Consider the following 22555-nt stretch of genomic DNA (forward strand, 5'->3'; position numbering starts at 1 on the left):
CTGAGCATTGTCGTCCATATGTTGAAAAAGATCCGTAGTGAATTCAATTAGTTGTGTCTCACATGAAAGGCCTTTTCTGAATCCATGCTGATGTTTAAAAAAGAAGTTATTACATTCTAAGTGATGAACGACATTACTAAAAATGATATGTTCGAGTAACTTGCAGGGAACGCTGGTTAGTGATATAGGACGGTAATTACTCACATCGCTCTTGTCACCTGACTTGAAAATGGGTATGATTTTGCCAACTTTCCAATCATTCGGCAGCTCCCCTGTTGACAGCGACTGCTGAAATATATGACTAAGGATTGTACTGGAAGGGACTACTGTATTCTTTAGGATTTTCGTGTTGATGCCATCAAATCCGGAACTACTCGATAATTTGAGATTGTTAATCAAAGTAGCGATTCCAGCGGCTGTTACGGTAATAGGAGTCATATATTGGTAATCAGAGTCTGCCATCTTTGGCATATTGGAATGGTCTTCCTTTGTGAACGTGGAAAGAAAGTAGTTGTTAAATACAGATGCGCAGTGCTCTCGCGGTATGGGAAGACCAGTGTTATCCACGAGTGTGGGAGTGTCAGTGCTGTTTGAAGGAGATATCGTTTTCCAGAATTTCTTAGGATTATTTTTTATCAGTGACTGAAGGTCATCGGAAAAGAATTTATGCTTTGCACGACGAAGGGAACTGCAGTAGGCTTTTTCTCGCTCTCGCTCTCGCTCTCGCTCTCGCTCTCTGCGCCTGTGCAGAGACTCGTGTTTCCAAGAAGTACCACACTCTGAAATACTATTGAACATTTTGCAGTTCTGAGTGATGCCGACACCAAAATACTGTTGCTAATTTTCTTTTTACTATTTATTCCCGCCTTTATACATCTTGTAGATTCAAGATCCGCAATAAAGTAATTTGACACCTGGGAAAGTTTTCTTCAAAATAGTTCGACCCTCAAAGGGCTAGGTTGCGTTGCTTTGCCGCGCGCCCAGCGCGCTCCTTCGTACATAGCTCCGAGTCTGCACGGATGACCTGCGAGGCGGCATATGCCTGCCTTAATCCGCGAGTGAACTTTTTCCATTAACACGAAGACAGAGAAGGATTTTTAAAGTAGTTAGGTGCGATAATATCGGAAACTCTGCCTCGGCTTTGTTATCGCAGAATATGTTACATGTTTAACACGCATGCTTTGGAATAACAGCGTGCACGGTGTCCTTCGTTTCTTCAAAACAGTTTCTGCAATGCATTCATTCGACATGTCCACAATGTCTTGCGTACCGACTTACTTCAGGCACGTCAAAATCAGGCTGTTTGTTTCGTTCTTTGCCATTGCCTCGTGTGTAGCGAGTGTATAACGGGAACGTACCAAACTCGAACTTAACCTTTCGAACCTCTGCAGTAAGGCGGACGATAGTTTGACCAGCCCTTATTGACAACATATATTATACTGATCACAAATTGAAAAAAAATATATTGTTCGCTCCACTTTAGTACGCACCACCTTGCATCGATCACAAAGTCAAACTCCAAGCCTTGCGCTGTCGAATACACCTGTTTGCTGATAGCTTCGCTTACAAAAGGGTTACGTCCAACTGAAACAAGCTGCCAGCCTCCATCGCTTCTAATCCAGTAGCGTCAACATTTAAAACTGCAACCACTTATATTGCAAGCTTTTCTACTCCTCTCAGCAACGCCCATGTGCGGCATTGAGAGCTATGAAATAAAAAAAAATAAATACAATAAAAAAGACAGCTGCCACTGCTTGCGCACCGCGTAGTAAAAAAACATTGTGCCAGAAAATGTCGCACCGCCACCTATTTGAGTCTTTATAGTGAAACAGCTAATACTTTTCACCTTTTCATCTTTGCTCCATTTCACGAATTCGCGATCGCAAATTTAAATACTGGAACACACACAGTTCTTCCAATCATTAGATGTGTCTTACGCGATGTAATTTTTCGTTTTTCCACATGTACTATAATGCCACTAAAACTCTCAATAACTTGGCATTTTTCGGCTGGAGAATGAGTGTTGGGAACAAACATATTCAACGGCATCTGATTAAGGCATAAGAGCTACTCACTGAACATCGCAGCCCCGACGCAGTATTATAAATCTACCTCGCGTCTTCCGGACGCGAGGAAAATCTTCCAGACCACGCGGCCACCGCAAGGCTAGAAGCCTTAGGCATGCACAACACGATCGAGGAGCTCTTAGAGGCTCACCACACAGCCCAAGTCCGTCGTCTCTCGCTAAGCCCAGTGGGCCGCACAGTCCTCCGGAAGCTCAGTCTCGACGCTATCCCCGAGGTTACAGAGTACATGACGATTCCGCGAAAGGTCAGGGGGAATATTTCTGCCCCACCACTTCCCCGCAACATGGACCCCGAGTTCCATCAGGGCCGTCGGCAGGCCCGTAGTGAAGCCATTTGGCGACGCTACGGCTCGCAAGATGGAGTGGTCTAGACAGACGCAGCCAGACACCCTCGCGGGGACCTCATGGCCGCGGTGGTAGCGGATCACAACGGAGGATTGATAGAACACACAACAATCACGGCTGGCCGAGTGGTCGAAGCGGAGGAAATCGCCATTGCCATGGCCATGCATGCGGAAGCGAATACCGTCATCAGCGACAACAAGCAGGCCATGGGCAATGTAGTCCGCGGTAGAATTTCCAAATAGGCGTACCATGTCCTCACACGACGCCCCCTAAGCGGCTTGATATCCCTCGTGTGGACACCCGATCACGCGGCTGTGCCCGGCAACACAAGAAGTCATATCACAAGAAGCCAACAAACACTGACACCAAGGACAACATAGGGGAAATTATTTGCGCTTCATAAAGGAGATAAAGAAACGATAAATTAATTGAAACGAAAGTGGATGAAAAAGCAACTTGCCGCAGGTGGGGAACGAACACACAAGCTTCGCATTTCGAGTGCGATGCTCTACCAATTGAGCTACCGCGGCGCCGTGTCCCCATCCACTTTCTTGGGTATTTATGTTTCCTTGTAGAACCCTGGGAGTGTTAGCCAGCGCCACCACTCACAGACCTTGACGGCGGGCGTGGAACATCCTTTCTGCCGCAGGCGTCACGAGAACTTGATCTTTTTGGGTGAAGGCAACCGGTCAATAAACCCACGCATGCTACCTGAAGCCATCAATGTTGCCGGATTCGAGACCCTCGTTACGTAATAAACGAGAAGAAAGGGGGTTAATCGAGGGCCCAATTTCTGATAGTCATATCACAAGAAGTCAACAAACACTGACACCAAGGACAACGTAAGGGAAATTATTTGCGCTTATAAAGGAGATAAAGAAACGATAAATTAATGCAAATGAAAGTGGGTGAAAAAGCAACTTGCCGCAGGTGGGGAACGATCACACAAGCTTCGCATTTCGCGCGCGATCCTCTACCAATTGAGCTACTGGGAAATGCGAAGGTTGTGGGATCGTTCCCCACCTGCGGCAAGTGATTGATTTCACTGGGCAGTCGCTGGACCATTGAAACAAAAGTGGTTGAACGTGAGAGAGCAAGCTGAATTGTGCCGACTGTACATGAAGCATAACCTTGACTTAGAGCCCGCACGGCTAGCTTCGAACGTCAACCACACTAGTACCTGAGTGTCTATGATGTTGCGCCGCTGAGCTCGAAGTCGCGGGTTTGATCCCGGCCATGGTGGTCATATTCCAATGGGGGCGGAATGGTGAAACGCTCGTCTACAGTGCAGGAACCCCAGGTGGGCATGCATCATCTAGAGTTGCCTGCTACGCCATACCTTCCAATAATATAATCAATTTTGCGAGTAAAACCGCAGAATTTTCTTTTAATGTGACTCGCATTCTTCGCTTTCTTGGGACATTTTGAGCCTATCTATCTATCTATCTATCTATCTATCTATCTATCTATCTATCTATCTATCTATCTATCTATCTATCTATCTATCTATCTATCTATCTATCTATCTATCTATCTATCTATCTTACTCCGACACAGCTGAGTGAGTGAGTGAGTGAGTGAGTAAGTGAGTGAGTGAGTGAAGAAACTTTATTGCAGGTCCGGCGAGGACGCGATCTCGTCGCGCACCCAAGTTGTCTACCAGCTTGGGACACCAGGGATTTGCTCGTAGTCGGGAGGCTGTCGTGGCCATTTCATCGTCGTCATTCCAGCTTCGTCATCTGACTCTAGTCATGCTTCCCTCGTCACGTCGTCTTCGCCGACAAAGTGGTCAAGCTTGCCTAATAGCTTCGACCACAACGCGCTTTTGGTCGTGATGCCTCCAGGATGGTTGCTTCTTCACCCTTTCAGCTTTGTCATACGACTGTCGTCATGCCATCGGCGCGACGCTGTTGTAACACTGTCTTCATATCTTCAATGTGATATCGTCATCGAGATGCCGCCGTGGCCGTTCCGTCATCATTTCTCCAGCTTCGCCATCCGACTTTCTTCATGCCTTCGTCTTCACGCTATCGCCCTAACGCCATCGTTGCCATACAGTCGTCGTCATGGAATCGTCACGCCATCGTCGTCATGCGGTCATCGTCATCCCATTGTCTCCACACTGTCGTCGTGCCAAGGTCTCAATTGAGTGGCCGTCACTCATTCGTTTCTATACCGTCGTCGTGATGTCGTCGTGGTCGTTCAGTCCAAGTTATTCTAACTTCGTCATGCTACTGTGCTTGTGCTGTCTTCCTTAGACCCTCACGATTGCACTCATACTGATCTCGTCACGCTATCGTATTACCATCGTAATCACTTCAGATATGTTATCCCAGTATCGTCGTGCCGTAGTCGTTATACCGCCTTCTTCATCATATTGTCCTCATACCATTGTCATGCCATCGTCATCATTGAGTCGCCGTCATACAGCTGTCTGCATACATTTGGTGCCATACCGTCGTCGTGCCGTCGCGGTCTTTCTATAATCATCCTCTTAACTTCGTCATCCACCTGTCGTCATGCTGGCGCCGGCATGCCATCATCGTCGCACAGTCGTCGTCATCCGGTTGTCATCACATTGTCGTTTTGATAATGCCAAGCGAGTCATTTTATTGTAATTATGCGGCCTTCCTTTAATAACGATCATGCCGCCGTTCCCATGCCATTGTCGTCATTGTGTCGCCTTCAAACGGTCGCTGTCGTGCATCCGTTGTCCCACCGTCGTCGTAAGGTCGTCATGCGGTCGTGCTCGTGCCATCGCCGTCATTCCAGCTTCTTTATCCGGTTGCCTTCATCCGGTTGTAGTTAAAGTATCGTCATCATTTCACCATTGTCATCTCATTGTCTTCATGTTCTCGACGTCATACTGCCTTTGTTGTTCCATCGACGTTTATCCTTGTTCCTTCCATCGCCGTCACAGCGCCGTCGTCATGGAGTAATTGTCGTGCCATCATTCTCGTTAGCAACTTTGCCAAGCAAGTGGCATAGAAAAATTGGCCTATAGTGGATGCAGGCCGCGTCGCTTAAAGCAGAAGTAATTCAAGTATTTCATGACAACTACAAATTAGAAATAAACGATATTCAGCAATTTGAATTGTCAGAACATCACTTGAATGATAATTGCATTACCGTCGACAACCATCTTCAGATAGGTTCCATCACAATTTTTTTCAAACGTATTCAAACTCTACGGCTTCGGTACTAACGGTAGAGTTAATCACACTTGCGTTCTGTCGGTCATAGTGTCCAAGCTTCCTGATTCCCGTTTTTGTTAACTGCATCTTACTCGCCGTTCTCAACTCTTTTGGGAGGGTTCGAACATTCAGATTCCCTCTCTTGTGAGCGATGCTGCAACATCCTAAACATAACCTGTTCAGAGCACGCAGGAACCTTTTGCAGCCACTGCTGATACTTTACCGGCACTAGACGTTAGTCGAGTGAGTAATGTCAGCCTTGGCTGTGTGCAAAGAAATGGCACGCACTTGAATTTATTACTGCCGTCGATGGGATACATGACTGCTGTTAATGTTCGTCTCGTTCACCGAGGCTCAACAACAGAGAGGTAGCTGTAGCGGCAGTGAAAGATAGGATGTAGTAATTGTGGCTGCGGAGCATGCGATTTCTTGAGCGAACATCAAAATAGGGTAAATTGCACATACGCTACTAGTGCATATGTGCTACTAGTGCTGGCATGTCTATGTTGGCAAGTGCTCTTATGCTGCAAGACTGACCATAGCATTAGATATTTTAGCCACACTTTTAGATGAAGTAGGATTTTGAGTAGAGTATTGGATTAAAAAAGATACAGTAGAACCTATATCACCATGACTGTCGACGGTAATTGAATTAGCATTCAGGCAATGTAGCGGCTAACCGGATTTCTCAAGTCAAGTTTACTTGAAATCGTTTGCGGTCATTCTGACACTTGCTTAGCTTCAGTTACATATGGCGCCCACTCTAGGTTGTATCGACCCACTTTGCTTTTGGCACTCGCTTGCGAAGGTCGCGTATGAGCATGCTAGGACGTAGGGACGACGACGGAGCGTCAAAGGTGGTGTGCCGACGACAGCATAACCGACAATGACATGACGATTCCGAAATGATAATGATAGTATAAGGACGTTTGCTTGAAAAAAAAGGTATAACCACGACGGGAAGACGACAAAAGGATGACCAAGCTACACTGACGATAATGACATGACCACGACGGCACGGCGATGACAGTACGTCAACAGATGGATTTAACAGCGACTGTCTGAAGACGACGCAGTGACGAAGGTGGCATGACAACAGCGACATATCAGGAGTGAATGACGACACCATGATTATCATAGAATGACAAACAAGGAACGTAATCGGACCGACACAGCCGGTATGACTACAACGCCATAACGACAACGGGATGACGTTTTGAAGTGACAAGGATGGTGCCATGGCGACATGGCAGGCAAGGATGGTGCCAAGGCATGCCAGGGCGACATTGGCATGCCAACGGCTTTGTGACGACGGCGGCATGACGACGAATGTATAACAACGAATGCTATACGGCGACAGTATGATGACGACGCAGTGTTCTTGGGATGCAAATAATGGCATGAGGACAATGGTATAAGTTCGAATGCGCGATGACGACTACGTCACGAAGACTGTATGACCATGACTATGTGAATGCGATGGAGGGACGATGACAGCATGGCAAAACTAGAATGACGACTATCACATGACCACGAAAGCCCCGCGGCAGTATGACAACGAATGCAACACAACTGTAGATGGCGCGATAATGACGGCATGACGAGAGTCGGATTACAATCCTGCAATGATGACAATACAAGAATCATAACGACATCCATACCAGGAGCACATTCCTAGTAGCCGGCGGTATTAGACAATTCGCGTAACTGGGTCACTGTACAGGGCGTGACGACGACTGCATGACGAGAGTTGGAAGGCGAAGCTTTAATGGCGACGCTGAAATGACCACGACAGCCTCACGACGATGTTATGACAACAAATGTATGACGTCTGTGTAAGGATGATGGCGTGACGACGAAAGCATGACAAACCTGGAACGACGACAACGCAACGACCACAACGGCACCAAGGCCGTGAGCACGTACCTAGTGGCACAAGTTGTCACAAGCTGTCAGATTACTCGGGCCACTGTATCGGCGTAAAATGCATGACGATGACTGCAGGACGAGAGTTACATGATGAAGCTTTAATGGCGACGATGGAGTGACCGAAGCGGAATCACGGCTACGCTACGAGCACATACTTAGATTGGACGGCACCGTCTTCAGGCAGTCGCTGTGATGGATCCGTTGATATACTGTCGTCGCTATGCTGTCGCAGTCGCGTAACTTGGGCTACTTGATTGGCGTAAGAGGCTAGACAGATGTATAGACATATAAGCTCAAAACGCGCGAAGAAGACAAAGAATGCTAACCGCATTAAAATACAGTTTTCCTGAAATGCGAGATCGCGTTACTTTTTTTGAGAATGAACAGCAATCCCACCACGTCACAAGTGAGTGAATATTTAATTTGAGGCTATTCAGTGAAACAACGAGCATTTTTCTTCTTGAATGTCAACGAGTATTCAGTGCTCGTACACGTTGACTACAAGATACTTGAATGTATATCTAATGACTGGAAGCGGAATTTTGCAGCGTGCACAACACTTTACTCCTCCAAAACACGAAAAAGAAAGCTTCCCCTCTTTCATCTGCGAGCACTGATCCTCCAAATAGCGCATGTAGTTCATCGAAACATCCGTGTTAAAAGCGAGGAACTTCCTAGGGTTCCACACCACAGGTGTCATATCGTACTCTGCGGCCTGCGACGTGCAATGTGCACGAAGCTCGAACCAAGTATGGCCCTTGGTGGACTTGTCCAGAACATCTACCACCGTGATCAACTAGCTTGCGGTCTCCGCTGCCTCAGAGACAACGTCCAACTGGGCGCGAACAAGCCTCGGCAGCGCGATGAGCATCCTAAGCAGCATGTATCGCCCGCAAACGCCGTATACTGCGACACTTTTTTGGTCCTTGCAGTCGTGCACCAAGTTGAAGACATACTGGCTGAGCGTTCTGGCACTGATGGTGACGTGAGGAAGCTTCTTTCTGGATTTTTGCAGGAGATGTTTGGTGTTCTTCCATGTGGAGCTGTTGAACATCAAAGTGTTCGTCGATTTCTCTCGGCGTTCTGAACAGGGAGTCGAACCGCCAGGTTCCGCACTCCCCATCCACTGAAAGGATCCGGAGCTTGAGGAAAGACTGAAGTACCTGTGCCACCGTCACGTCGTTCTCGTTCCAAACGCTGCCGATCTGGAGTAACTTCAGGTTTGGACGTGCCTTAGACACGTGCAGCAATCCGCCTGTGAATATACCAGTTACTGAGAGGCATGCCAGATGCTGCAGTGATTCGATGCACCACCATGTGCTTCGATGGCGTGCCCGATCCGAGTTGATATCCAGTCGTTCAAGCAAAGGACAGCTGGCGTATAGCTGGCGAAGAATGCCGTCCTCGATGTGGACTTCTCGCGAAGTCATGAATACTTTCAGGCATTTTAAGCTCTGGAGAAGGCGTACGTCATCTGGCAGCAGCTTATCACTTCGACGCAACGCCACGGCGGTAACTGACTCGCAGATTCGCAGAATGATTGGCATGCTGCGATGTGAGGGCCCTCGGCAAGGTATCACCAGCTCTTTGACCAGTTTGAAGTGCGTCGAGCAAGTAGCGATGTCTTCTACGTAGATAATTGCGGAGACATTAAGCTTGCGGATCAGGGTGGCTCTGTTTAGGCCATCGTCCACCGGATGCTCTCTTTCCATGTCCCGCAGGTTGATACGCACCGCTGTCCAGAGGCAAGGGTCGAAGGCTAACCTCTTCCATCGCTCGTACACCTGGGCTGTTGTCGCGAGCCAGAGTTGCGGGAGGTAAGCGAATATCTTGAGGACGAGTTCAAGTGGGAGGTCGTCAAAGTGCAACATCTTCTTCTTCTTCTTCTTCCTTCAAAATTCTGGCACGTACCCACGAGGAGGAGATTGGCCATGGCACTCAATGGAAACATAACGTCAACTTCTTGCTTCCTGTTAACTTATTGATCTGTACTATCCATATTTAGTTAGTAGTGAATATAAATTATTTTTCTGTTCCCGTTTCTCGAATAGTCATGCCAGTTTTGCCGAAGATGCTATATTACGAAAACAACGCGATTCAGCGTTAATAATGAGGAAAATGTGCTTAACATGAGTCTCCCAATCGCAATGACGTACTCATGCACAACCTGACACACTTCCTTTCGGGCTCGACCAGGGGTACTTGCCCCGAAAGATAACATGCTAATCACCGAGAGAGCAAGGCCCATACGCGATAGGGGCTGCTTTAAGTAGGTCTTCCTTTCGGAATTATATTTGCGGAAAAAGAGGAGGAAATGGTACGGTGATTCTATATCCCCACATGATGCACAAAGGTTCTATGCTGCGAACCCACACCTACTCATGAACAAATTTAGTTGAGGTATTCGACATCGTAATAGTGTAATGGAAACTTCGCATTGCCGAGAGGCACAAGACCGCACATTCCAGGGGAACGGTAAATGTTCGTAATCCGGTGCAGCAACGAGGGGGCTCATTTTTTCTTCCTAGGTCTTGTTGTCGCCACGGGAACCTTGTTACCGTTAGCAGAGTAAGGTTTGGTATAAAGAAACTCACTGCCTACAAGCGCTGCATTTGCCAAGCTGTCTGTAATCTCAATGAGTGCTAGTCCACGCTGTCCAGTTGTCCACAAAAACCGGATTGTGAAGCGATCGGTGCAATGGTGAATTATTTGTGCTTTCCACCGTCTTAAGAAATGAACCGTCTCCGAGCAATATTGTGCGACACACATTTCGGAATTTTGTATACGGCCAAGCATATGGCCATGAATTCGGCCACATAAAATTGGAGTGTAATCGGGAAGACGGATAGCAAAGCTTCATGACAGTATTTGAGAGCAAATGCCTATCGCTGATTTCTCACCTTTTTATTAGACGTCCGTGGACACTGCATTATATACGGGAAAATCTTCCAAATACTAATTCCAATGTTCGACTAGCTTTTGCTTGTCTATGAAATTAGGATTCCTTGGAAAGCGCAACATGGCCGCGCTAATTCGGCGTTCCTCTTCTACTTTTTCTTTGACCCCTAGCGCTTTCGTTTTATCAAATATTTTAACGAGAGCGATATCTGGGTGTTCTGATTCCTGTATGACGAAATAAACTATGAATTGTCACTGGTGTGCCAGAGAACGTCTACTTTCACTACTTCCGGAGTTTTCCGGGGGAGGGGCTCAGCTCACTCCGGGCGATGCGGAAGCCACCCCCCTCCTCCCCCCCTCGCGCACGCACACACATACACACACACCTAAAGTGCCATAGCGAGAGCTGCCTCACCCACATCATTTCAGGCATCTTTTGCCTTTCCTCGACCTTTTTACTTGAAATTTTACTGGGGCTAATAGCTCACTGCATAATTGTTGGTGCGGACGTTCAAGGCTTCTAATTCATACTTTCGCTTTATTTCTGCAAATCCGGACAATAGGAGGACTCGCGCATTCGAAGATCTAACGGCGGCTGCCTCATCCGTATTTTCTCACTTCAACATTGTTTTATGTTTCCACACAATATATACATACACAATATATATGAATATACACACAGGACAAAGCTTATTATATATTTGAAAGAAATCATCATCATCATCAGCCTGTTTTATGTCCACTGCAGGACGAAGGCCTCTCCCTGCGACCTTTAATTACCCCTGTCCTGCGCCAACCGATTGCAACTATAGCGCCCGCGAATTTGCTAATTTCATCGCTCCACCTAGTCTTTTGTAGTCCTCGATTGCGTTTTCCTTCCCTTGGCGCCCGTTCTTAATGTAACGTTCTGTAACGGTTATCTAACCGGCGCATTACATGACCTGCCTAGCTCCATTTTTATGCGTTGCATATTGCAATCACTCAGTTCAGCCCTTGGGCGCGGCCGGGCAGCCACCATTGAGGGTATGAGCCATTGTTCATTGCTGCGCGTCTCATATGTGGGTCTATTCTCTTTTAAGTTTGCTATGTTTGTTATTAAGTTGCTTCAATTTTTATGCGTTGCATATTGCAATCACTCAGTTCAGCCCTTGGGCGCGGCCGGGCAGCCACCATTGATCTTTAGCGCAACCACGTGACGTGACGTCACGACAGCCGGAGGAAAAGCTGGGCCCCAACTCGCGCAATATGCAACGCATTCTTGGCTTAAGCAAGCTAAGCCTGGCCATTCTTTTCCCTCTTGATGTCAATTAAAATATCGTCTATACCCGTTTGCTCTCTGATCCAAACCACTCTCTTTCTGTCTCTTCACGTTATGCCGAGCGATGCTTCGTTCCATCGCTCTTTGCGCGGTCCCTAACTTGTTCTCAAGCTTCTTTGTCAGTCTCCAAGTCTCTGTCCCATATGTCAGCACCGGTAAAATGCACTGATTGTACACCTTCCTTTTCAATGATAATGGTAAGCTTCCAGTCAGGAGCTGGCAATATCTGCCGTATGCAATCCAACTCATTTCTATTCTTCTGTGAATTTCATTCTAGTGATGATGGTTCCCTGGGATTAATTAACCTGAGTAAACGTACTCCTTCACAGACTCTAGAGGTCGACTGGCGATCCTGAACTCTTGTTCCTTTGCCCGGCTATTTATTATTATCTTTGTCTTCTGCATATTAATCTTCAACCCCACTCTTACACTCTCTCTGTTAAGGTCCTCAATCATTTGTTGTAATTCATCTGCATTGTTGCTGAATAGAACATTGTCATCAGCAAACCGCAGGTTGCTGAGATATTTGCCGTCGATCTTTACTCCTAAGCCTTGCCAGTTTATTAGCTTGAATACTTCTCCTAAGCACGCAGTGAACTGCATTGTAGAGATTGTGTCTCCCTGTCTGACCCTTTTCTTTATAGGTATCTTCCTGCTTTTCTTGTGTAGAATTTAGGTAGCTGTAGAACCTCTGAGATATTTTCCAATGTATTTACGTAAGCGTTCTGTACTCCTTGATTATGTAATGCCTCTATGACTGCTGGTATCTCTGCTGAATCAAATGCCTTTCGTAATCTATGAAAGCCATATAGAGAGGCTTATTGTACTCTACGGATTTCTCGATAACCTGATTGATGACAAGGACGTGATCAATTGTAGAGTATCCCTTCCTGAAGCCAGCCTTTTCCTTTAGTTGACTAAAGTCCATTGTTGCCTTTATTCTATAGGATATTATTTTGGTAAATATTGTACATAATACTCATCGTAAGCTAATGGGCCTATAATTTTTCAATTATTTAACGTCTCCCTTTTTGAGGATTAGTATAATGTTCGCATTCTTCCAGTTTTCTGGGACCTTTGCAGTAGATAGACACTTCGTATAAAAAGCCGCCAGTTTTTCAAGCATTATGTCTCCTCGATCTGTGATTAAATAGACTGTTATTCCATATTCTCCTGCTGCTCTTCCTCGTTTCACCTCATCGCTAGTTATAGGAGGAGTTCCTGTATCCTGTTCATTACTGTTTCTAACTGAGGTATCTTGACTCCTCTGGGGACTGTACAGGTCATTATAGAATTCTGCCGCTGCTTTTACTATATCTTCGAGATTGCTGATGATATTACCATGCTCATCTTTCATTGCAAACATCTTAGTTTGCCCTATGCCAAGTTTCTTTCTCACGGATTTGAGGTTGCGTACATTTTTTACGGCTTCTTCAGTCTTTCTCACGTTATAGTTACGAATATCCCTTATTTTCGCCTTCTTAATCAGTTTTGACAGTTCCGTGAATTCTGTCTCTTGAGTTGGACACTTTCATTTTTTCTCGTTTCTTCATTAGGTACTTTGCTACTTGGGAGAGCTTGCCTACTGGTCGCCTTGTTGTCTTGCCTCCCACTTCAATTGCACCCTCTGAAGGCAACCTAGTTACGGTTTCATTTATTAGCTCTATGTCATCATCATCCCTCTGTTCTAAGGCTGCATATATGTTTGCACGTACCTACCTGACTTTGTCTGATTTTACCCTTACTGCTTCTAGGTTGACCTGTTTCTTCTTGACCAATTCAGCTCTTTCTCTCTTCAAATTGAAGTAAATCGTTGCCTTCACTAACTTATGATCACTTCGGTTTACCCCACCTACCACTTCTACATCCTGCACTATGCTGGGATCAGCAGAAAGTATGAAGTCAAATTCATTTCTTGTTTCACCATTAGAGTTTTTCCAGGTCCACTTTGTGTTGCTGCGCTTCCTGAAAAAGGTGTTCATTATTCGAAGCTTATTCGTTTCTACGAATTCTACCAGCATCTCTCCTCTAGCGTTCCTAGAATCGACGCCGTAGTTGCCAATTGCTTGTTCACCAGCATGCTTTTATCCATTTTTGCATTGAAGTCGCAAATTACTACAGTATATTGAGTTAGCCAATTAAATAAATATAGGTAAATACAGGTAACCAATTAAAAAAAAGATATTTCTAAAGGTATGAATAGCCTATGCTTAGAGAATGAACATGTTACTACATGTTCACCACGCTTCAAATTGCTTTGCGTGATTTTTTTGCCCATGAAATAAAAACTATAGACTTCAGTGACCCCTCCGCCAGAGTCTTTTATTAATGGCGCGTGAAATGCACGCGAGTGTTGTGCGTCTCAGTATTGCTTCTTTTTCCGGTAAGCAATACTAACGACTCATGAAAAAAACATTTCTAATAATTTACAACATTTATTAGGGGCGGCAACATCATCAGTTGCATGCGATGCAACCTGAAATGCGAGATCGCGTTACTTGCTTTGAGAATGAACAGCAATCCCACCATGTCACAAGTGAGTGAATATTTCATTCGAGGGTATTCAGTGAAACAACGAGCATTTTCTTTCTTTTTGAATGTCGGCGAGTGTTCAGTCATCGTACACGTTGACTACGAGATACTTGAATGTATATCTAATGAATGGAAGCGGAGTGTGCAGTGTGCACAACACTTTTCTCCTCCAAGACACGAAAAAGAAAGCTTCCCCTCTTTCATCCGCGAGCACTGCTCCTCCAAATAGCGCATGTAGTTCATCGAAACATCCGTGTTAAAAGCGAGGAACTCCCTGAGGTTCCACACCACACGTGTCATATCGTACTCTGCGGCCTGCGACGTGCAATGTGCACGAAGCACGAACCAAGTATGGCCCTTGCTGGACTTGTCAAGAATATCTACCACCGTGATAAGCTAGCTTGCGGTCTCCGCTGCCTCAGAGACAACGTCCAACTGGGCGCGAACAAGCCTCGGCAGCGCGATGAGCATCCTAAGCAGCATGTCTCGCCCGCAAACGCCGCATACTGCGACACTTTTTTGGTCCTTGCAGTCGTGCACCAAGTTGAGAACATACTGGCTGAGCGTTCTGGCACTGATGGTGACGTGAGGAAGCTTCTTTCTGGATTTTTGCAGGAGATGTTTGGTGTTCTTCCATGTGGAGCTGTTGAACATCAAAGTGTTCGTCGAATTCTCTCGGCGTTCAGAACAGGGGGTCGAACCGCCAGGTTCCGCACTCTCCATCCACTGAAAGGATCCGGAGCTTGAGGAAAGACTGAAGTACCTGTGCCACCGTCACGTCGTTCTCGTTCCAAACGCTGCCGATCTGGAGTAGCTTCAGGTTTGGACGTGCCTTAGACACGTACAGGAATCCCCGTGTGAATATACGAGTTACTGAGAGGCATGCCAGATGCTGCAGTGATTCGATGCACCCCCATGTGCTTCTATGGCGTACCCGATCCGAGTTGATATCCAGTCGTTCAAGCAAAGGACAGCTGGCGTATAGCTGGCGAAGGATGCCGTCCTCGATGTAGTCTCGCGAAGTCAAGAATACTCTCAGGCATTTTAAGCTCTGGAGAAGGCGTACGTAATCTGGCAGCGGCGTATGATTTCCACGCAACGCCATGTCGGTAACTGACTCGCAGATTCGCAGAATGATTGGCATGCTGCGATGTGAGGGCCCTCGGCAAGGTATCACCAGCTCTTTCACCAGTTTGAAGTGCGTCGAGCAAGGAGCGATGTCTTCTACGCAGATAATTGCGGAGATATTAAGCTTGCGGATCAGGGTGGCTCTGTTTAGGCCCTCGTCCACCGGGTGCTCTCTTTCCATGTCCCGGAGGTTGATACGCACCGCTGTCCAGAGGCAAGGGTCGAAGGCTAACCTCTTCCATCGCTCGTACACCTGGGCTGTTGTCGCGAGCCAGAGTTGCGGGAGGTAAGCGAATATATTGAGGACGAGTTCAACTGGGAGGTCGTCAAAATGCAGCATCTTCTTCTTCTTCCTTCAAAATTCTGGCATGTACCCAGGACGAGGAGATTGGCCATGGCACTCAATGGAAACATAACGTCAACTTCTTGCTTCCTGTTAACTTATTGATCTGTACTATCCATATTTAATTAGTAGTGAATATAAATTATTTTCTGTTCCCGTTTCCCGAATAGTCATGCCAGTTTTGCCGAAGATGCTATATTACGAAAACAACGCGATTCAGGGTTAATAATGAGGAAAATGTGCTTAACATGAGTCTCCCAATCGCAATGACGTACTCATGCACAACCTGACACACTTCCTTTCGGGCTCGACCAGGGGTACTTGCCCCGAAAGATAACATGCTAATCACCGAGAGAGCAAGGCCCATACGCGATAGGGGCTGCTTTAAGTAGGTCTTCCTTTCGGAATTATATTTGCGGAAAAAGAGGAGGAAATGGTACAGTGATTCTATATCCCCACATGATGCACAAAGGTTCTATGCTGCGAACCCACACCTACTCATGAACAGATTTAGTTGAGGTATTCGACATCGTAATAGTGTAATGGGAACTTCGCATTGCCGAGAGGGACAAGACCGCACATTCCAGGGGAACGCTAAATGTTCGTAATCCGGTGCAGCAACGAGGGGGCTCATTTTTTCTACCTTGGTCTTGTTGTCGCCACGGGAACCTTGTTAACGTTAGCAGAGTAAGGTTTGGTATAAAGAAACTCACTGCCTACAAGCGCTGCCTTTGCCAAGCTGTCTGTAATCTCAATGAGTGCTAGTCCACGCTGTCCAGTTATCCACAAAAACCGGATTGTGAAGCGATCGGTGCAATGGTGAATTATTTGTGCTTTCCATCGACTTAAGAAATGAACAGTCTCCGAGCAATTTTGTGCGACACACTTTTCGGAATTTTGTATACGGCCAAGCATATGGCCATGAATTCGGCCACATAAAATTGGAGTGTAATCGGAAAGACGGATAGCAAAGCTTCATGACAGTGTTTGAGAGCAAACGCCTATCGCTGATTTCTCACCTTTTTATTAGGCGTCCGTGGACACTGCATTATATAAGGGAAAATCTTCCAAATACTAATTCCAATGTTCGACAAGCTTTTGCTTGTCTATGAAATTAGCATTCCTTGGAAAGCGCAACATGGCCGCGCTAATTCAGCGTTCCTCTTCTACTTTTTCTTTGACCCCTAGCGCTTTCGTTTTATCAAATATTTTAACGAGAGCGATATCTGGGTGTTCTTATTCCTGTATGAGGAAATAAACTATGAATTGTCACTGGTGTGCCAGAGAACGTCTACTTGCAATACTTCCGGAGTTTTCCGGGGGAGGGGGCTCAGCTCACTCCGGGCGATGCGGAAGCCACCCCCCTCCTCCCCCCCGCGCACGCACACACATACACACACACCTAAAGTGCCATAGCGAGAGATGTCTCACCCACATCATTTCAGGCTTCTTTTGCGTTTCCTCGACCTCTTTACTTGAAATTTTACTGGGGCTAATAGCTCACTGCATAATTGTTGGCGCGGACGTGCAAGGCTTCTAATTCATACTTTCGCTTTATTTCTGCAAATCCGGACAATAGGAGGACTTGCGCATTCGAAGATCTAACGGCGGCTGCCTCATCCGTATTTTCCCACTTCAACATTGTTTTATGTTTCCGCACAATATATACATACACAATATATATGAATATACACACAGGACAAAGCTTATTATATATTTGAAAGAAATCATCATCATCATCAGCCTGTTTTATGTCCACTGCAGGACGAAGGCCTCTCCCTGCGATCTTTAATTACCCCTGTCCTGCGCCAACCGATTGCAACTATAGCGCCCGCGAATTTGCTAATTTCATCGCTCCACCTAGTCTTTTGTAGTCCTTGATTGCGTTTTCCTTCCCTTGGTGCCCCTTCTTAATGTAACGTTCTGTAACGGTTATCTAACCGGCGCATTACATGACCTGCCTAGCTCCATTTTTATGCGTTGCATATTGCAATCACTCAGTTCAGCCCTTCGGCGCGGCCGGGCTGCCACAATTGAGGGTATGAGCCATTGTTCATTGCTGCGCGTCTCATATGTGGGTCCATTCTCTTTTAAGTTTGCTATGTTTGTTATTAAGTTGCTTTTATTTTTATGCGTTGCATATTGCAATCACTCAGTTCAGCCCTTGGGCGCGGCCGGGCAGCCACCATTGATCTTTAGCGCAACCACGTGACGTGACGTCACGACAGCCGTAGGAAAAGCTGGGCCCCAACTCGCGCAATGTGCAACGCATTCTTGGCTTAACCAAGCTAAGCCTGGCCATTTTTTTCCCTCTTGATGTCAATTAGAATATCGTCTATACCCGTTTGCTCTCTGATCCAAACCACTCTATTTCTGTCTCTTAACGTTATGCCTAGCAATCTTCGTTCCATCGCTCTTTGCGTGGTCCTTAACTTGTTCTCAAGCTTCTTTGTCAGTCTCCAAGTGTCTGTCCCATATGTCAGCACCGGTAAAATGCACTGATTGTACACCTTCCTTTTCAATGATAATGGTAAGCTTCCAGTCAGGAGCTGGCAATATCTGCCGTATGCGATCCAACTCATTTCTATTCTTCTGTGAATTTCATTCTAGTGATGATGGTTCCCTGTGTATAATTGACCTAAGTAAACGTACTCCTTCACAGACTCTAGAGGTCGACTGGCGATCCTCAACTCTTGTTCCTTTGCCCGGCTATTTATTATTATCTTTGTCTTCTGCATATTAATCTTCAACCCCACTCTTACACTCTCTCTGTTAAGGTCCTCAATAATTTGTTGTAATTCATCTGCATTGTTGCTGAATAGAACATTGTCATCAGCAAACCGCAGGTTGCTGAGATATTTGCCGTCGATCTTTACTCCCAAGCCTTCCCAGTTTAATAGCTTGAATACTTCTCCTAAGCACGCAGTGAACTGCATTGTAGAGATTGTGTCTCCCTGTCTGACCCTTTTCTTTATAGTTATCTTCCTGCTTTTCTTGTGTAGAATTAAGGTAGCTGTAGAACCTCGGTAGATATTTTCCAATGTATTTACGTAAGCGTTCTGTACTCCTTGATTATGTAATGCCTCTATGACTGCTGGTATCTCTGCTGAATCAAATGCCTTTCGTAATCTATGAAAGCCGTATAGAGAGGCTTATTGTATTCTGCGGATTTCTCGATAACCTGATTGATGACAAGGAGGTGATCAATTGTAGAGTATCCCTTCCTGAAGCCAGCCTTTTCCTTTAGTTGACTAAAGTCCATTGTTGCCTTTATTCTATTGGATATTATTTTGGTAAATATTGTACATAATACTGATCGTAAGCTAATGGGCCTATAATTTTTCAATTATTTAACGTCTCCCTTTTTGAGGATTAGTATAATGTTCGCATTCTTCCAGTTTTCTGGGACCTTTGCAGTCGATAGACATTTCGTATAAAAAGCCGCCAGTTTTTCAAGCATTATGTCTCCTCGATCTGTGATTAAATCGACTGTTACTCCATATTCTCCTGCTGCTATTCCTCGTTTCACCTCATCGCTAGTTATAGGAGGAGTTCCCGTATCTTGTTCATTACTGTTTCTAACTGAGGTATCTTGACTCCTGTGGGGAGTGTACAGGTCACTACAGAATTCTGCCGCTGCTTTTACTATATCTTCGAGATTGCTGATGATATTACCATGCTCATCTTTCATTGCAAACATCTTAGTTTGCCCTATGCCAAGTTTCTTGCTCACGGATTTGAGGTTGCGTACATTTTTTACGGCTTCTTCAGTCTTTCTCACGTTATAGTTACGAATATCCCTTATTTTCGCCTTCTTAATCAGTTTTGACAGTTCCGTGAATTCTATCTCTTGAGTTGGATACTTTCATTTTTTGTCGTTTCTTCATTAGGTACTTTGTTACTTGGGAGAGCTTGCCTACTGGTCGCCTTGGTGTCTTGCCTCCCACTTCAATTGCACCCTCTGAAGGCAACCTAGTTACGGTTTCATTTATTAGCTCTATGTCATCATCATCTCTCTGTTCTAAGGCTGCATATATGTTTTCACGTACCTACCTGACTTTGTCTGATTTTACCCTTACTGCTTCTAGGTTGACCTGTTTCTTCTTGACCAATTCAGCTCTTTCTCTCTTCAAATTGAAGTAAATCGTTGCTTTCACTAACTTATGATCACTACATTTTACCCCACCTACCACTTCTACATCCTGCACTATGCTGGGATCAGCAGAAAGTATGAAGTCAAATTCATTTCTTGTTTCACCATTAGAGTTTTTCGAGGTCCACTTTGTGTTGCTACGCTTCCTGAAAAAGGTGTTCATTATTCGAAGCTTATTCGTTTCTACGAATTCTACCAGCATCTCTCGTCTAGCGTTCCTAGAATCGACGCCGTAGTTGCCAATTGCTTGTTCACCAGCATGCTTTTATCCATTTTTGCATTGAAGTCGCAAATTACTACAGTATATTGAGTTAGCCAATTAAATAAATATAGGTAAATACAGGTAACCAATTAAAAAAAAGATATTTCTAAAGGTATGAATAGCCTATGCTTAGAGAATGAACATGTTACCACATGTTCACCACGCTTCAAATTGCTTTGCGTGATTTTTTTGCCCATGAAATAAAAACTATAGACTTCAGTGACCCCTCCGCCAGAGTCTTTTATTAATGGCGCGTGAAATGCACGCGAGTGTTGTGCGTCTCAGTATTGCTTCTTTTTCCGGAAAGCAATACTAATGACTCATGAAAAAAACATTTCTAATAATTTACAACATTTATTAGGGGCGGAAACATCATCAGTTGCATGCGATGCAACCTGAAATGCGAGATCGCGTTACTTGCTTTGAGAATAAACAGCAATCCCACCATGTCACAGGTGAGTGAATATTTCATTCGAGGGTATTCAGTGAAACAACGAGCATTTTCTTTCTTTTTGAATGTCGGCGAGTGTTCAGTCATCGTACACGTTGACTACGAGATACTTGAATGTATATCTAATGACTGGAAGCGGAGTGTGCAGTGTGCACAACACTTTTCTCCTCCAAGACACGAAAAAGAAAGCTTCCTCTCTTTCATCCGCGAGCACTGCTCCTCCAAATAGCGCATGTAGTTCATCGAAACATCCGTGTTAAAAGCGAGGAACTCCCTGAGGTTCCACACCACACGTGTCATATCGTACTCTGCGGCCTGCGACGTGCAATGTACACGAAGCACGAACCAAGTATGGCCCTTGCTGGACTTGTCAAGAATAATTACCACCGTGATAAACTAGCTTGCGGTCTCCGCTGCCTCAGAGACAACGTCCAACTGGGCGCGAACAAGCCTCGGCAGCGCGATGAGCATCCTAAGCAGCATGTCTCGCCCGCAAACGCCGCATACTGCGACACTTTTTTGGTCCTTGCAGTCGTGCACCAAGTTGAGAACATACTGGCTGAGCGTTCTGGCACTGATGGTGACGTGAGGAAGCTTCTTTCTGGATTTTTGCAGGAGATGTTTGGTGTTCTTCCATGTGGAGCTGTTGAACATCAAATGTGTTCGTCGAGTTCTCTCAGCGTTCTGAACAGGGGGTCGAACCGCCAGGTTCCGCACTCTCCATCCACTGAAAGGATCCGGAGCTTGAGGAAAGACTGAAGTACCTGTGCCACCGTCACGTCGTTCTCGTTCCAAACGCTGCCGATCTGGAGTAGCTTCAGGTTTGGACGTGCCTTAGACACGTACAGCAATCCCCCTGTGAATATACGAGTTACTGAGAGGCATGCCAGATGCTGCAGTGATTCGATGCACCCCCATGTGCTTCTATGGCGTACCCGATCCGAGTTGATACCCAGTCGTTCAAGCAAAGGACAGCTGGCGTATAGCTGGCGAAGAATGCCGTCCTCGATGTAGACTTCTCGCGAAGTCAAGAATACTCTCAGGCATTTTAAGCTCTGGAGAAGGCGTACGTAATCTGGCAGCGGCGTATGATTTCCACGCAACGCCATGTCGGTAACTGACTCGCAGATTCGCAGAATGATTGGCATGCTGCGATGTGAGGGCCCTCGGCAAGGTATCACCAGCTCTTTCACCAGTTTGAAGTGCGTCGAGCAAGGAGCGATGTCTTCTACGCAGATAATTGCGGAGATATTAAGCTTGCGGATCAGGGTGGCTCTGTTTAGGCCCTCGTCCACCGGGTGCTCTCTTTCCATGTCCCGGAGGTTGATACGCACCGCTGTCCAGAGGCAAGGGTCGAAGGCTAACCTCTTCCATCGCTCGTACACCTGGGCTGTTGTCGCGAGCCAGAGTTGCGGGAGGTAAGCGAATATCTTGAGGACGAGTTCAACTGGGAGGTCGTCAAAATGCAGCATCTTCTTCTTCTTCCTTCAAAATTCTGGCATGTACCCAGGACGAGGAGATTGGCCATGGCACTCAATGGAAACATAACGTCAACTTCTTGCTTCCTGTTAACTTATTGATCTGTACTATCCATATTTAATTAGTAGTGAATATAAATTATTTTTCTGTTCCCGTTTCTCGAATAGTCATGCCAGTTTTGCCGAAGATGCTATATTACGAAAACAACGCGATTCAGCGTTAATAATGAGGAAAATGTGCTTAACATGAGTCTCCCAATCGCAATGACGTACTCATGCACAACCTGACACACTTCCTTTCGGGCTCGACCAGGGGTACTTGCCCCGAAAGATAACATGCTAATCACCGAGAGAGCAAGGCCAATACGCGATAGGGGCTGCTTTAAGTAGGTCTTCCTTTCGGAATTATATTTGCGGAAAAAGAGGAGGAAATGGTAC

General features: G+C 45.8%; 1 protein-coding gene across 1 annotated transcript; it reads right to left on the bottom strand.

Moving 5' to 3' along the window:
• Positions 1-21292: 21292 nt before the first annotated feature.
• Positions 21293-22111, bottom strand: LOC142568595 (uncharacterized). The gene has a single exon (XM_075678473.1). The coding sequence runs from the start codon at positions 22109-22111 to the stop codon at positions 21293-21295; it is 819 nt and encodes a 272-aa protein (XP_075534588.1).
• Positions 22112-22555: the final 444 nt, after the last annotated feature.

The sequence above is a fragment of the Dermacentor variabilis genome, unplaced genomic scaffold (assembly GCF_050947875.1).
Source record: "Dermacentor variabilis isolate Ectoservices unplaced genomic scaffold, ASM5094787v1 scaffold_22, whole genome shotgun sequence".
Lineage (NCBI taxonomy): Eukaryota > Metazoa > Arthropoda > Arachnida > Ixodida > Ixodidae > Dermacentor > Dermacentor variabilis.